This window comes from Malaya genurostris, chromosome 3, assembly GCF_030247185.1.
Source record: "Malaya genurostris strain Urasoe2022 chromosome 3, Malgen_1.1, whole genome shotgun sequence".
Taxonomy (NCBI): Eukaryota; Metazoa; Arthropoda; class Insecta; order Diptera; family Culicidae; genus Malaya; species Malaya genurostris.
The window spans coordinates 187,057,196-187,074,939 of NC_080572.1; the positions used below are offsets into that span (position 1 = coordinate 187,057,196).

The following is a 17,744-nucleotide window of genomic DNA, read 5'->3' on the forward strand; positions in this document are numbered from 1 at the left end:
AATCAACCGTTCGAACACATTGAAAAAAGTTTAACCGATCTCTAACAAAATTATTTTCGAATCTAAAGGTGATTTGTAATCAAATCTCAAATTTGTGTTTTGCATAAATCATCTAGAAAGCATAGCAGTATAGTAAAATGCTGTTTTTTTTTCTGGGGAGCCTTTGAATATATGCGAGGTTCAAAGTTTTTACGCATCAATTTTGCATCTATTAAGTACTTTAAGGAAAATATGCCATGGGTAAACATGCTTTATTTTATATTAAATGCATGATTTCACCAATGAAATAAATATGTAGGCTATCGAAAACATGATAAAATTGCAAGAAAAATGCAACATATTTTTCGCAGATACTACTGATCGGACTGCTATTTCAAATGCTTTTTTTTTACTTTGCACGAAGTTTAATTTGAAAATTTCATTTACCGACATGAATGAAATTGGTCCTGAGTACGATATTTATTTCTTATGTAGCATTCGTCACTTCCTTGATGCTTGGAATCTTCCTAAAAAAACTACCTGCGCAGCCGATCCTTCTTTTGCACAGGAGTCGCGTACGTACACGTTCGAGTGAAAACAAGAATGGCTTGTTCGCATTCGTTCGAAAGCATGTGTTCGTCGTATGGTCGATACGGACGTAAGCAAACATGATGATACAAAATCAGTGAAAAAAACAAGTCAAATAACAAATGATATCAAAGATTTTTATTTACAACTCAAATCTGTACCAGAACTGATAGTTTAAAGTTGGATGGGCGTTGTTTTTATGCATGTACGATGTTTAAAAGTGTGATGGATTCGAACGTAAACGGGAATACGAATTTGCTATTCTTTCGAACGTATCGCATACGGCCGTAAACAAGAATGAGGGTGAATTTCATCAGTTTGCATACTTGGCCTACCGTTCAGCTCTTCGTCATTAACATTCGATCGTACGTTCTTTAAATCACGAACTCAGTATATACTTCGCTCCTAACAGTAGGTCCATAAACTATATGATTCTTGTCAGTTGAAACCCCTTTCGCACTTTATAATCTTATTATAACGCGAATTTCACAACTGGCGAGAGTAACGGATATCGCGGAACATCGTGTATTGTGCGCACAGATAGGCAAATGACTGAATCAAAACAACATCTGGAATAACTGCAATACATATGCCTTCGACATCTTAGAGCTAAGGTAGTGTGCCTTATCATTTATATCAGGGGTTCCCAAAGTGGTCGATATAGACCCCTTGGAGTCAATATCCTTTTTGCAGGGGTCGACGTAAACGAAAACTGACTATGGGGGTCGACGAGGTCTAGAAATCGACCCCCTATTGTTTGATATAAGTTGCTATTTGAAATATTTACGCTAAAGAGTTGTGTTTATTTGACCATCCGCAGAAATTAAAAAGTATTTTACATCAATATTAAAAAAGCAAGAAACTGAATTTTTTAAAGCAGTTTGTTGATGGGGGTCTGAGGCCTAAGTTAATCTTAGTATAGGGGTCCATGACCCAAAATATTTTGGGAACCCCTGATTTATATCGTTGAATGAAACTGCAATACACAAATGCGCACTTCAACGCTTCCGTTACTTATTCGGAAATATTCGTGGAAACAAATATATTAAAAGTAATACATTTTCATTTGATCATTGATCCCCTCTTTAGAAAGTAGAGTGTGGATAGTGTGACTTGTCGGTTACGTTGCTTATAAGATTATTCCTTCGATCCAGAATCACCCTGTAATTCCGGATCCGAACGTCGGATTTAGCTAAATTCAGGAACTTTGTATGGGGCTAAAAGACCTTTCATTTGAATCTAAGTTTGTTAATGCACAAAAAAGTTACATATACGTACGGGGTTTGACAATGTAATGAGACTGATTCCATAAAAACCGTGTTTTAAAATTATTTCACAACTGTACAATACCCTTCGAAGTAGTCCCCCTTTGGACAATTATACAATGATTCCAGTGCATTTTCCATGCTTCGTAACATTTTTGGAACGCTTTGACTGACATTTAACTACTCGACACAAAATAACCACTCAAGTGTCAGATTTCAACCAAAAGATAAAATTTACCGGTTGACCGGAATGGTTCACAGCCTAAATTGTCCTGCTACGCTGAAATTGAAAAACACGTAGAAGTTATTTGAAAAAACATGATATTTTTCCCTGTAGCTTTTCATATAATTTCTATGTGCGACTCACTAAAATTGATGAAAGATGAAACTCATCACTTTTATTGGAACGACCACATATATGTTATATGTTATAAATATATGTTATATGTTATAAATTTTATAAAATTTGCTCAATAGTGTGGCGAACACTTGTTACGGCCTTCTGGAAAATCAACCGAGAATTATACTCGTTTGTTGAATAATCGAGTAATTCGAAATGGGGTAAAATGTGCAAAAAAAGAAAATATGTTTTCTAACTTTTCTCATAGATGGCGCGACCGATTTTCACAAACTTAGGTTCAAATGAAAGGTTCTGTGGTCCCATACGTAATTCCTGAATTCCATGCGGATCTGACTTCCGGATGCGGAAATATACAATGAAATGAAAATCTTATGTATATTCATTAGATTTGTCATATGAATCATATGCCGAATATAGTTTATATGGAAACTTATAATCTTTATAGTGTACGTTAAATCTAAATAGACGTTACCATAATGAAAGTCATAAGAATATCCCATATAATGTATATGGAAATCCGATGAAACTTAACTCGTTACATAATTTATATTCATTGGATGTGTCTTATGAATCTTACGCAGATGGTATTTCACAAAAGAAATATGACAAGTTATGACCTTTAATGGAACTCTACATAAAATCTAAATGATGTTCAATAAATTTTATACCTTCATAATCTTTATGATATTTAAAAAAATACCATATACAAGTTATGCGAAAAGTCGAAAAATCTTAAGCTAGTATAATTTTAATGTTCATTACATTTTTCTATTAATCGCATGCTGATTATGTTTAATAAAAGTCATGTGAAAACTTATAATTTTCATTAGAAGCGTTCATCAAATCTGCAACAAGGAAGAGAACGAGACACTGTTTTCTTAAGCTGAAGACAATAACAAGAAATAATATTTTAACTTAGACATATAATGGAGTTTGTTTTTACAAAAGAATAGTTGTGAATCGTACTGCTTGAAGCTGAAGAAAGAGTTGTGTCCTCGATATTCATCAACTACTCCAGACAGTTTTTAGGAAGTTCCGTTATTTTAAATCGCTTACAAGACAGCTCATTCAATTTGGTTCGAGGATATGCCCTAACGGACTATAAAATAAATATCCGGTATGTCTCATTATTATGTCTGTCTAGTAAGAGGACTTAAATTTTTTATTTATAGTTTCGGGATCCTCCTTCTCCTCCGCAAATATCAGGAGGTGCTCCCTTACAAAACTGACGACTAGTATAGCTCAAATCCTCGATAAAAGGAGTAGTTTCCGATTATCAGCTATTCGTAGTGCATCTGATTCGTCTGGTAACAGTAAATATCCGATGAAATCAGCCAGTTCCAAAGAAGCAAGTGTAGTTGAATTATTTAAATAAATTTTTATCATGAAACTCTTTACATACGAAAAATATAATAAGTTTATGATAAGACAATTATTTTTATTGTTGTTTTTGATTCCCCTAATCACCATTATCCCAGTATTTTTTTAAATTTGAATCGTATAGGTATCACTTATTCAATCAAATAGCAATCATTTGATCTATATATAACTGCTATAAAGAACTAAGATGACCTCCATCAAAAGTTATATATAAATTATATGAAACTAGTCATATGGTATAGATAAACCTATCTATATTAATTCGAAGTGAATATAACATGCGCTTCATAAACTGTTTCAATGTATGTTGTGTGGATATCTAGTAATGGTTATAGGGTGCTTCATAAATTTGACTCAGACTGGAAATTTCATTCGTTATATGAAAAACTTGTAAAAATAACGTTACGAAAAGTTTTATATTTATATTTATCTTATATATTTGATATGATGTTGAATACACTTTGTAGCTATCATTGGAAATGCTAATAGTGAAATATCATTAGAATATCATATAATGTGAAAATGAAAATTTAGCTCAGTGTAGGATAAAGTGCGTTAAAAATTTTATACCATCACTGAAAATGGGGAAAAACCTTAAAAAATTTTCTAAATCGACCTCAAATCTTTTCCAATTGATAGTTTTTATCAGTAGACGGTCAAACAAACCGATTTCGGTTATTCTTTTAAGAATCGCCGAAAGTTATTTTGAAGAATACCACAGTTGATTGATATGAGAAAGGCATCATTACACCACTAGGTGGATAAAAAATGTTTTTTTTTCTAACTATGCAGAATATTTTTGACTTTCTATTGTTGTCAAAATACAAAGAGCAACACCACCCAATAGCGAGAGTATCGTTCAATAAGCTAAAATTAAGTAAACCATATCACAGTCGGTGTTGAACAGTCGTTCGCACCGCACGCGTATAGCTCTTGGCTCCTGGAATTTTTTTCTGGCTACCTAGAGTTTCATTGATTCAAGGCTTCAGTCTTTTTCAAGGCTACCTGAATCACTAACCAAGTGACTAAGTGATATTAGAGTGACTAAGTGATACAAAGAGTGATATTAGAGTGACTAAGAAATTAATCAGCCTTTTTTAAGGCTAGCTAGGAGTCTAATCGAAGACTAATTTAGCCTAGTTAATTTAATTTAAAATTTCATTAATTTCAAAAATGCCTGCGTCCAACCGGAAAGGCAACAAGCCTAAGGCTAAAAATAATTCAATACGGAATAAATCACAATCCGTTATTCAACATTTTTCTAATAACATTCACGATCTTATAGAATCTGAATGTAAAAATAAAAGACAACGGACGGATTTCCCTTCCATTGATCCTATGCCGTCTAACAATATTTACGAGATTCTTCCTGAATCCGATTGTAGCGACATAGAAGAAAATTCTTCAAAAATTCCCAAAATGGACGCTTGTCGTTCTGGGAAGAAACATCAATCTATGCCACCAGTGACGGTGATGATTTCCGACTTCAAAGCATTCCGTACTGAGCTTTCTACTTTTCTCCCGGAAGTAAAAGTCTCATTTCAAATCGGACGAAGAGGAGAATGTCGAGTCTTGGTGGATGGATTGGAAGATTACGAACGTCTTATTCGATATTTGTCCGAGAAACTTCATAAATTTTATTCATATGATATAAAATCAGACAGACCCTTCAAGGCTGTCTTGAAAGGATTATCAAATGATCAAAGTATTGATGAAATTAAAAATGAACTAAAAGAATTGCTTGGTTTTGCCCCTTCCCAAGTAATACTTATGAAAAAAAGAGCGAATGGTACTTCTAAACCACGCTCTGGAATTTCCCATGAACTTTACCTAATACACTTCAATCGAAGTGATGTAAACAATTTGAAAACTTTAGAAAAAGTACGTTTCATTTCCCACATTAAAATTCATTGGGAACATTATAAACGGCATAATCGTATTGCAAACTTAACGCAATGTCGTCGTTGCCAAGGCTTCGGTCATGGAACCAAAAATTGTCATATGGATATACGGTGTTTGAATTGTGGTAAATCGCATTCGAAAGACGATTGTCCAACGAATGAAACCACTGATAAATTTTCATGTTCAAATTGCAATGGAAATCATAAATCCAATTATTTGAAATGTCCTGTCAGGGAAAAAATTTTAAACGCTCGTTCGCTTCGACAACAAGTCAAATCAACGACCTTAAATTTACAGAACATACCTGAAAAAACAGGTACGCCTGCCAATTCATCTTCTTACGAAAACAATTTATTGACAGGTAGATCGACCTCGTCATCATCTTCTTCTAATGTCAGTTATGCTGGTATATTAGGTAGAAATCTATCACCTATTTCTTCTAATGTAAATAATCAAAACACAGGACCGCCTTGCAGTTCTTCTTCTAACGAAATCAATTTATTAATAGGTAGACCGGCCAAATCATCTTCTTCTAATGGCAGTCTACCTACAAATATTCCTTCAATGCCATTCGCTTCTTTAAATGAAGTCGATTTAGGCGATATAACTGAAAATAAAATGATCTACCTACAAGATCAACTTTTTCAAATGATCATCCAAATGAATTCGACTTCATCACTTTTTGAAGCATTTCAAATCGGATGGAAATTTGCAAATAATATTATAATGAATTTAAAATTTAACAGTGATGTTAAATAATTATTTGAATATTTTAAATTGGAATGCTCGATCTTTGAAATCGAGTGAAGATGAATTTTATAATTTTCTCAAAGTTCACAAAATTCATATTGCCATTGTGACAGAAACTTTTCTTAAACCAAATGTCAAATTGAAAAGTAATCCACATTATGTGGTTCATCGATTTGACAGGTTTACTGGAATGGGTGGTGGAGTTGCCATTTTTGTCCAACGGCAAATTAAACATCGAATTTTACCTTCTTTCAATACTAAAGTTATTGAAAGCTTGGGAATCGAAGTTGAAACCATTCATGGAATTTATTTCATCGCTGGAGCATATTTGCCATTCCAATGCACCGGCGAACAATTAAATTTCTTTAAAGGCGATTTGCAAAAACTTACAAGATATCGACCGAAATTTTTCGTAATAGGGGTCTTAAATGCTAAGCATGTCCAGTGGAATTGTAGGCAAAATAACAGTAATGGTAAAATACTTCATAATCAACTCTCAGCTGGTTACTTCACAGTTCTTCATCCCAGTAATCCTACTTGTTTCTCTTCCGTGAAAAACCCGTCTACAATTGATCTGGTTCTAACAGATCAAAGTCACATTTGTAGTGAACCGATTACTCATGCTGACTTTGACTCAGATCATCTTCCAGTAACATTCAGACTTTCCAACGAAGCTATAATTAATCCAATTAGTTCTATTTTCAACTATCATAGAGCTAATTGGTTGGATTACAGATCTTACATTGAAAATCATGTGGATCATGAAACTATTTTAGAAAATTCTGCGGACATTGACACAGCAATTGATAATTTGAATCATTATATTATCGAAGCTAGAAATCTTTCAGTTCCCAAAGCTCAAACTAAATTAAATTCTCCTATCATCGATGACAATCTTCAACTGCTCATTCGGTTGAAGAATGTTCGTCGACGACAATATCAACGTTCTCGTGATCCTGCTATGAAAAACATAGTTAAGGATTTACAAAAAGAAATTAAACATAGATTTACTCTTTTGCGAAATGAAAATTTCGCTAAAGAAGTTGAACAAATTAAACCATATTCTAAACCTTTCTGGAAACTTTCTAAGGTTCTTAAGAAACCTCAGAAACCAATTCCTGCTCTCAAGGAAGGAAATCAAATACTTCTTACAAATGGTGAAAAAGCTCAAAAACTTGCTCAGCAGTTCGAGAGTGTCCACAATTTTAATTTAAACGTTGTGAGTCCTATTGAAAATGAAGTCTCACTGAAATATGATCATATTTCAACCCAAGTGTTATCACACGATGACATTATTGAGACGAATTTTGATGAAATTAAATCAATTATTAGGAAACTCAAAAACATGAAGGCTCCTGGTAATGATGGAATTTTTAATATTCTTATTAAAAATCTTCCCGATGTTGCCTTGAGACTCCTGGTTAAAATTTTCAACAAGTGTTTTTCATTAGCTTACTTCCCAAAAAGATGGAAAAACGCTAAAGTAATTCCTATCCTAAAACCTGATAAAAACCCAGCAGAAACATCAAGTTATCGCCCAATTAGCTTACTTTCTTCTATCAGTAAACTTTTTGAAAAAATTATCTTGTTGAGAATGATGACTCATATAAATGAGAATTCAATTTTTTTACCAGAGCAGTTTGGATTTCGTCATGAACATTCAACTACTCATCAACTTGTCAGAGTAACGAACATGATAAAATCAAATAAATCTTCTGGGTTATCCACTGGAGTTGCTCTTCTAGACATAGAAAAAGCATTCGACAGTGTTTGGCACAAAGGTTTAATAGCAAAAATGTCTGATTTCCAGTTTCCTATTTATTTGATCAAAATGATTCAAAATTATTTAACTGATCGTACTCTTCAGGTTAGCTATCAGAATTGTAAATCTGAATTGCTACCCGTACGAGCCGGTGTTCCGCAAGGTTCGAGTGTAGCTCCAATCTTGTATAATATTTTCACTTCTGATCTTCCAAATCTACCCGTTGGTTGTCATAAATCGCTATTCTGTGACGACACAAGTCTGTTAGCCACAGGTAGAAATCTAAGAGTGATCTGCAGTCGCCTACAAAGAAGTTTAAATATTTTCAGTGATTATCTGTCAAAATGGAAAATTAAACCAAATGCAGCAAAAACGCAATTAATTTTTTTTCCTCACAAGCCAAGAGCTTCTTTTCTTAAACCAAACAATAGTCACATTCTCAAATTGAATGGCTTGGAATTGACATGGTCTGATCAAGCTAAATACTTAGGTTTAACGTATGACAAAAATCTCACTTTCAAGGATCACATTGAAGGAATCCAGGCAAAGTGTAATAAATATATTAAATGTTTATATCCTCTTATAAACAGAAATTCTAAGCTCTGTCTAAAAAACAAATTGTTAATTTATAAACAAATTTTCAGACCAGCCATGCTTTATGCGGTACCAATTTGGTCAAGCTGTTGTTCCACCAGGAAGAAAACGCTTCAAAGGATTCAGAATAAAATTCTGAAAATGATTCTGAAGCGTCCTCCCTGGTTTAGTACAAATGAGTTACACAGACTCACAAATATAGAACCATTAGATGTAATGTCACATAATATTATAAGCAAATTCCGACAAAAATCGATGCAATCTTCAATTGAATCGATTCGCTCTCTGTATTAGTTAGTAAGTTAGTATATAAGTTCCTTTTCCCCATTACACAATACAAGTAGGTTTAGAATTTTCCCTACACAAAAATCTCAGAATTGCGGAAGCAAATAATGTCCTCATGGTAATAACCAAATCATATATATAATAGGGCTGAAAAGTCACCACTTGTGGCTGAACACCCAATTTAAATCTTAATAATTTAATTTTAACTCATATTCCAATAAATAGTTATTTAAAAAAAAAAAAAAAAAAAAAAACGTAAACCATATCAACTTGAAATTGAGTGAATACGACTCAACCGACGACACGACCAGACACTCCGAACACAAAACTAAACGAAAAATGATTCCACTCCAGTACTACAATGATGAAAGACCCCTTGTTAATGATGGAAAAAATATTTCCAGCAACGCTTTTTTGGTTGCTACGAACTCGTTACCCAGGAAACTTCCTTGCAACCAGAGATGCCAGGTCTGCAGATTTGTCTGTAAATCTGCAGATTTGGGGTATAGTGCTGCAGACATTTTTTGTTGTGCAGACTTTTACAGATTTTTGAAATTCTAGCAGACTTTTGCAGACTTTTGAATTTCTCGCAGACTTTCGTCTATATTTACAGACTATTGAAATTTCCGCGACCTTTTTTTTTTTTTTGCTCGCCAAATCAGTTTTGCGTGTCATACTTTATAGAGAAATTGCTACCAGCAAAACATACTTGCTGACTGCAGATTTTTTTTCTGATTTACAGGATTTACAGACCCTGTCTGCAGATATTTGAAATTTTTACCTGGCATCTCTGCTTGCAACTCAAATAAACAAAAACGAACCGCTTCGCATTTGGTACCAATATCGTAAAACTGCTAAGTAAAATCTTGCGTGGAATAATCAAGGATTGTATACTTTTTGTTCATTAGTGCTCACTTATTACGTTGGATTCGATCATGCAAGAAATCGCACAAAGTACGTGCGATCAACAGACGACGTATCGTCAACGTATCGTGAGATGTACCCAGACATAAAATTTTTCATCTAAGCGTCATCTAAGCGTTCTTTCATGGGCAAAGCGCTGGAACTAAGTTTAAAATGCATACGGCCATCTGTGCGAATTGGGTAAACGTTTGATATGCTCGAATATCCAAAGCCGCAGAAACTCAGGAATCAAGACTCATTTAGAAAGATAGAACCCTATAGCATCCAGAATGATACTGTACGACAACTAATGCGGAAATGATTCTCACATTCTCATGCACAACGAACTGTAATATTGTGCAAAGACAAAAATATTTGACATCTAGGACTACTGCGGGAAAACGGGTCTCATATAAACGGGAAACAGAGCTAAAGAGCTGGATACAAAAATTAAACAAGAAAATGAAGACTAAAAGGTACCGTCGCTTCGGAGTCAGAGGATCTCGTCGTAGATCTCCGTCTTAAAATCGTTCTGACGGTTTCGATCGATTCCTGCAATATCTTTCCACGAGATGGCCAACGTAGGCACACTCACGTGCTGTTGTAGGGTAACAGAGGTATTTTGGCCCACTTTAAGATTGATTTTATTTTGGCCCACTTTGTAAAAATATCCACCAAATGTTCTAATATCTTTGAAAAATCCTTCCACAATAGGTAATTTAATATGATTAGCTTCAAATTGATGCAACATGGGTTACTTAACATCGATTAAATCCATACAGTTTGTTAGGTGGGCCAAAATATATGAAGTGACCAAAATACCTCTGTTACCCTACTAGTTCGGTACAACGCTAGGTGCTCATCTTCATCTGATTATATACGATTGCTATCCATCACGGAATGAACACTACGAGTCGTAGTCTAAGACTATCTGCGTAATTCATAGTATAGTGAAGATATGTTCTTCGGGAGACTTTTGAAATTCGAGTTTTTTTTGTCTTACGATAGTGATAATATGTACTCTTTTAGCATAACCTCGCTGTTGAATGAAAATCTAGCGATAGAAATATGTTCCTTCATATAAAATATTGTATTTACATGAAGAATCGGTTTCGGTTTTCAAATAACTAAAAATAAATTATTTTTACGTTTCGTCTTTGACTCATCAGTGCAGAGCAGTTCAAATTGAACTGCTTAGTGCTAAACTCGGCAGTTCAATTTGAACCGCTAAGCAGACGTAAAGTTTCTGCTACTTACAGAACACTTTTTGTTTTGCAACGAAGTGCAATGTCTTTTCTGACGTGCCGAACGAAAACGTGTTTTCGACTATTTCTGGCCGATGCAGGTATGGTCATTTAGGGGTTAGCCAAATTTTGTGCTAGGGCACATAACCGTTTTTATTATTTTTACGTTTCGTCTTTGACTCATCAGTGCAGAGCAGTTCAAATTGAACTGCTTAGTGCTAAACTCGGCAGTTCAATTTGAACCGCTAAGCAGACGTAAAGTTTCTGCTACTTACAGAACACTTTTTGTTTTGCAACGAAGTGCAATGTCTTTTCTGACGTGCCGAACGAAAACGTGTTTTCGACTATTTCTGGCCGATGCAGGTATGGTCATTTAGGGGTTAGCCAAATTTTGTGCTAGGGCACATAACCGTTTTTATTATTTTTACGTTTCGTCTTTGACTCATCAGTGCAGAGCAGTTCAAATTGAACTGCTTAGTGCTAAACTCGGCAGTTCAATTTGAACCGCTAAGCAGACGTAAAGTTTCTGCTACTTACAGAACACTTTTTGTTTTGCAACGAAGTGCAATGTCTTTTCTGACGTGCCGAACGAAAACGTGTTTTCGACTATTTCTGGCCGATGCAGGTATGGTCATTTAGGGGTTAGCCAAATTTTGTGCTAGGGCACATAACCGTTTTTATTATTTTTACGTTTCGTCTTTGACTCATCAGTGCAGAGCAGTTCAAATTGAACTGCTTAGTGCTAAACTCGGCAGTTCAATTTGAACCGCTAAGCAGACGTAAAGTTTCTGCTACTTACAGAACACTTTTTGTTTTGCAACGAAGTGCAATGTCTTTTCTGACGTGCCGAACGAAAACGTGTTTTCGACTATTTCTGGCCGATGCAGGTATGGTCATTTAGGGGTTAGCCAAATTTTGTGCTAGGGCACATAACCGTTTTTATTATTTTTACGTTTCGTCTTTGACTCATCAGTGCAGAGCAGTTCAAATTGAACTGCTTAGTGCTAAACTCGGCAGTTCAATTTGAACTGCTCTGCACTGATGAGTCAAAGACGAAACGTAAAAATAATAAAAACGGTTATGTGCCCTAGCACAAAATTTGGCTAACCCCTAAATGACCATACCTGCATCGGCCAGAAATAGTCGAAAACACGTTTTCGTTCGGCACGTCAGAAAAGACATTGCACTTCGTTGCAAAACAAAAAGTGTTCTGTAAGTAGCAGAAACTTTACGTCTGCTTAGCGGTTCAAATTGAACTGCCGAGTTTAGCACTAAGCAGTTCAATTTGAACTGCTCTGCACTGATGAGTCAAAGACGAAACGTAAAAATAATAAAAACGGTTATGTGCCCTAGCACAAAATTTGGCTAACCCCTAAATGACCATACCTGCATCGGCCAGAAATAGTCGAAAACACGTTTTCGTTCGGCACGTCAGAAAAGACATTGCACTTCGTTGCAAAACAAAAAGTGTTCTGTAAGTAGCAGAAACTTTACGTCTGCTTAGCGGTTCAAATTGAACTGCCGAGTTTAGCACTAAGCAGTTCAATTTGAACTGCTCTGCACTGATGAGTCAAAGACGAAACGTAAAAATAATAAAAACGGTTATGTGCCCTAGCACAAAATTTGGCTTTCCCCTAAATAAAAATAAATGCTTTCTTTGAACTGTTTTCGAAATATATGGGAGCGATTTCACGCCCTTAATCATCGTGTGAAATCTGCTCCGTTCACTTCTACACAGTCACGTTATCCAAATGCTTTGAAAACTCCTTTCCAGCATTTACATTTTTCTTGGTGAGCAAGATTAGACCAACTGTTCAAATCGAAGTACTTGATCTACAACGGAAAGGAAAATAGGAGTAGTGTCTTAGCAATATTATGATTCAAAGCTACACACTTTAAAATTTTCCCTTGTTATTACATGCACATAAATGGAGCGTCGCAGTTCACGCAAATTTACGTGGAAGAACATTTAATATTGGCCCTTATTACCGGCGTCACTACACGGTGAAAACCAAGTGAAGTGACTGGACCCTTATTATGGGTATCACTTCACGGTGGAAATCAAGTGAAGTGAATGTAGGTCCTTATTACGGAAGTCGCTTCTGAGACAAAAGTAATTACTTGAATGAACTTGATGTCATTATGAACATCACGCCACCAACATTTTGTTGGTCACTTCGCTATGCGTGATCACAGTGATCACTTCACTATGCGTGAGGTGACATGTAAGTGAAGTGAATGTGAAAGTGGAGTGAGAACGGTAATAAGGGACATTGTGTCTAAAACTCCATACATGAAATTCATTGAAATAAAAAAAAAAGAATACTGTGAGCAACCGTCGCGACTTGAACCGAGAATCAATCGTCTGTTAATCGACCGAGCCACAGAAGCATGCATCTGCTTAATTGGTAAAAGGTGCATTTGATTTCATACAGTCGCACCTGCTAGCAGAACGCAAGTTACAGTCGAAACCAGTAAAATTCAAGCTCATCTAACATTAAGTCATTACAAATAAAAATTTCCGTCATTTGACAAATTAGGTCTTTATGAATTACATCGTATGAGGGATTAAGTCACCTGTAAAATTAATTTTTTTTTGGAGTGTAGTACCTGCGCAAATACCATTTTTATATTTTTCTTCTTGCTGTAAATTCTTCTTGCTATTTCGGGGTTTACTGGGCGAATAAATCAGTATTTCGGCATTCGTAATAACCAACCAGTCGTTGTTCTTCTGGTTCGCACAAATCGCTTTCGATTTCTTTAAGGACAAATTATATTTTGTAAATAAACTACACGTAACCAAGGTTCTGGTAACTATTATTCAAAATCAACAGATTTCGTCCTTTGTTGCCAGTTTCACTAGTTTTCCAAGCAATTTAATTTTGACATTACTAGTTACTGAGGGGTACTCAAATTTACGAGACAGTTTTTATAGGCGAGTGGCAGGTCGTGTCGTCGACTCAACTATAGAGTAAATAAAACTCATCTTTAAGTATTTTTTTACGTGCCTTACGGAAACTACCTAGAGCCACTTTACCTAAAATTAGGTTATTGAACGGAACCCCCCCAATTGGGTGGAATGGACTTAAAATTATGTTATTTTGCGGTTCCGTGTCCCACTTTGCGGTATTTTGTCTCACTTTAGGATTGATTTTATTGTGGCCCACTTTGTAAAAATATCCACCAAATGTTGTAATATATTTGAAAAACCGTTCCAGAATAGGACATTTAACGTGATTAGTTTCAAATTGATGCAACATGGGTTACTTAACATCGATTGAATTTTGTTAGGTGGGCCAAAATATATGAAGTGACCTAAAACCTCTGTTGCCCTGCTGGTGTATACTTATCATTATTAAAAATTTTCAGTGTATGTATATGCAAAGAGATCTAAAATAAATTGACAGAATATTTTGTGGCTTTTTTATTTGTGGTGTTACTAACGTGACAAAGGCCAGTGAGTGATGGGTAATCTTGCCCTTTTGAGTGTATTTATTTAGCAACAATAATTTTGATTAATTTATTAAAAACTGGTAGATATTTTTGCTATTAACACCTACTATCAACATGTCAATTCGTAATATAATGATTATATGATTCGACAGAATATTGTATCAACATGTGCAGTATCGGTGAAGATGATTTCGGCGACGAAGGCGGTTTACATGCGATGAAAGAAGAATCACCAGCTCCCAGTACCTCGAGCTCAATAAAAGACGAATATTGCCGTAAATGCAATGAGAAGCAAGCTGTACTTAAGCTACACCTGAAGGAACCCCAGTGTCGTGACTGTTTTCTGAATTACGTTCGCCATAAATTCCGAGCTGCGCTCGGTTCAACTAAAATTGTACGACGAGGTTCAAAAGTTCTAATTGTATTCAGTGGAACCCGCGAGAATGTAATTATGTTAGATATGATTCGTTATGGATTGCAGCAAGATTCGTTTAAAAAATTGAGAATCGATCCTGTTGTCCTCTTCGTCAGCGAGGATTATTTGGTGCCCATCACACAGTCGCAAAAGATCGAGGAAAAATTAGCCGTATTAAAACAATTCAACTTTCCATCTTACATGACTGTCCTCGGAGGACTTGAATGCTACAGTTTGAACGATGGCATTGCGCTGGAACGTTTTGAAGATACTCAGAAAAAGCTCCAAAAAGTTTTGGATGGAATTAAAAGCATCACATCTAAGCAGGATTTTCTAGAACAAGTAAGAAAGCAGACTTACAAAACCATTGCAAAAAAACTCGAATGCGGTTACATCTTTTTATCGGACATTGGTATAGATCTCGCCAAAACGCTTCTCTCGAATGTTGCCCTAGGAAGAGGTCGATCGATGGCTTCTGACATTGCATTCTGTGACGATAGGGATGAAAACCGGAAAATAATTAGACCCATGCGAGACTTGAACCCGGATGAAATAGAAAACTATTTATCTTTTTCGGAGAATCAACTCTCCTATATTACATTGGAAGATCCGTTCAAAGATTTGTCTAGTCTCCAGAATATAACTAGCAAATTTATTGATAATCTACAGAAAAGTTTTCCATCGACGGTATCCACGGTGTTTCGAACTGGAGATAAGCTATGTTCACAGCATGCTTCAGTGAGCCAATCGAACGAAGATGAGGATTTACTAAAGTTGTTTGATAAATCATCGCAAATAGACGACCCCGTTGACCCACCGACAAGATGTAAATTCTGTCACTCATCTTTAGATTTTCATGGATCCAGCACACTGTTTGCCACGGAATTCTCACGAATGGTATCCTCGCGTATCAATGTAGATTTGGCTCATGAGGAAATAGTTGAAAGTACGCAGCACATGGAACAAGATGCTCTCAAAGCGGTGGAGGGGGAACTAGACACTGACGAAAAGGGATTGAGCAGTCTTAAGAAACAACTGTGTCACAGTTGCAGAAACATATTTTTAGATTTTTCTGATGGATGATTGTTATCGGACGAGTTATATAGAAAAAGGGAAATATTAAAAACAAAATTGTTGAAACTGTGGCTTATTTTAATGTAGTATGTCGTTTTCGCTTGAAGCCAAAATGTCTCGTGTTTTTCTCCAGCTATAGCGTCGCATTTTGGTTTGTATTATTTTTATTGTAACAAGCATAACAAACGATACTTATTAAGCCTGTATACAGAATGCTGAATCCCATGCTTTGGCGTTGACCTGCTTGAGGATCGTCTTTAGCCCTTGCCCTGGTCCACACTCGAATGTTCTGGGGAAGTAGTCACCAGTTTTCCTTTCGTATATATTATGTAAGGTTTGTTCCCACTTGACGGGTCGCACAATTTGCTTTGGCAACTGGTTTAGTACATGGCTCGCATTACGATAGCGTTTGCCATCAACATTCGAATGAACGCTGATAATTGGGTCTTCAATCTTGATCTTTTTTAACGCCATGTAAAAAGGTTCCACGGCAGACGCCATTAGCTCCGTATGGAATGCTCCACTGACGGGAAGTCTTTTTATTCGTTTGATGCCGAATTTCTTCATGTTAGCTTCCAGATACTTCAGAGCTTCTTCGTTTCCTGCAATCACCTGAAAGAAACATGCTTGTCAGTATGCATATAAAGCTTGTGACAATGAGGATCGCAATTACCTTGCAGCTTGGATAGAGGTAATTTGCTATTTTACATTCGGGATATTCAACACCACGCTGAATACTCCAGTTAACCGCTTCTTTGCAAGCTTCCCCAATTCGAGCGTCAGGACCAAATAACACCGTGCACATGCCACCTTTATTTTGCTCGCTAGCCAACTGCATCGCTTCCGCTCTAATCTGAACCAATCGAAGAGCTCGGTCGAACGGAAGTGCACCAGCAAATACTAGGGCACTAATTTCTCCTAGACTAAATCCAGCTGTTGCGAAACAATTTTCAATCGCGTTCGGACGTTCTTCTTTAAGTTGCTCCAAGGCAGCCAGTGAGGAAACCATTACCGCTGGCTGACAGTGTATCGTTTGATCGAGTGCATCCTTGGGGCCTTCTAAACATAGCTTCAGCAGGTCGTAACCGAGCACTTCGTTGGCCAACGCGAAAATATCTCGGGCTCCAGGATATTTCAGCAATCGCGAAGCCATTCCTACGAATTGTGCGCCTTGTCCTGGAAACAGGATGACGGATGTTTCTCGGGGATCAATCTTTGGCCTTGTGGATTTGAGAGCCTGATCACGCTTGATATGAGTTCCTTCTACGTAAGGAAGCGTAGCCCACGTATCTTGTTCACTTCGTGGTCGAACATCTTCAAAGCTTGCTGCATTATCGAGCAATTCCCGTACTTTGTCCGCTCCTATCGCTACCGGCTTTTCTGGTGAAGTTTTACATAGAAGCCGGTTGAAGTGAGACAAATTTCGCACAATTCTATTGGAGTACATTTTGAACACAATCGCTTGTGATTTGCAGTTTCTAAATTCAATATTGGCTCATAATAATAATTATCATTACATTGTTAGTTGCAACAATTGAAAGTAAACAAAAATTCACGTGCGGCTTATTTTTCGCTTGTTGTGTCCTAGGTTGTCACCAATAACATTTGAATGCGATCTAAAATTCTAAAGCGATTTTGCCTACGGGCGAATTATACAAGACCGCACTGAACAAGCGTTGCCAGTTTGAAGATTATGTGGTTGAAGCATTTTATTATAAACAGACCAATGAACCGGACAAACCGACGATACGATCTGGCTCTACGAAGAAAAATTGAAATGAAAAGTGAC

General features: G+C 36.2%; 2 protein-coding genes across 2 annotated transcripts; one reads left to right on the plus strand and one right to left on the minus strand.

The window, feature by feature from the left end:
* Positions 1–14,432: 14,432 nt before the first annotated feature.
* Positions 14,433–16,037, plus strand: LOC131437268 (cytoplasmic tRNA 2-thiolation protein 2). Its single transcript, XM_058606506.1, has 2 exons — positions 14,433–14,546; positions 14,619–16,037. The coding sequence occupies exon 2, from the start codon at positions 14,633–14,635 to the stop codon at positions 15,962–15,964; it is 1,332 nt and encodes a 443-aa protein (XP_058462489.1). The 5' UTR covers positions 14,433–14,546; positions 14,619–14,632; the 3' UTR covers positions 15,965–16,037.
* On the minus strand, positions 15,998–17,544 carry LOC131437270 (probable malonyl-CoA-acyl carrier protein transacylase, mitochondrial). The gene is made up of 2 exons (XM_058606507.1): positions 16,629–17,544; positions 15,998–16,567 (listed from the first exon to the last, which is right to left on the minus strand). Exons 1-2 carry the CDS (start codon positions 17,400–17,402, stop codon positions 16,151–16,153), a joined length of 1,191 nt encoding a protein of 396 aa, XP_058462490.1. The 5' UTR covers positions 17,403–17,544; the 3' UTR covers positions 15,998–16,150.
* Positions 17,545–17,744: the final 200 nt, after the last annotated feature.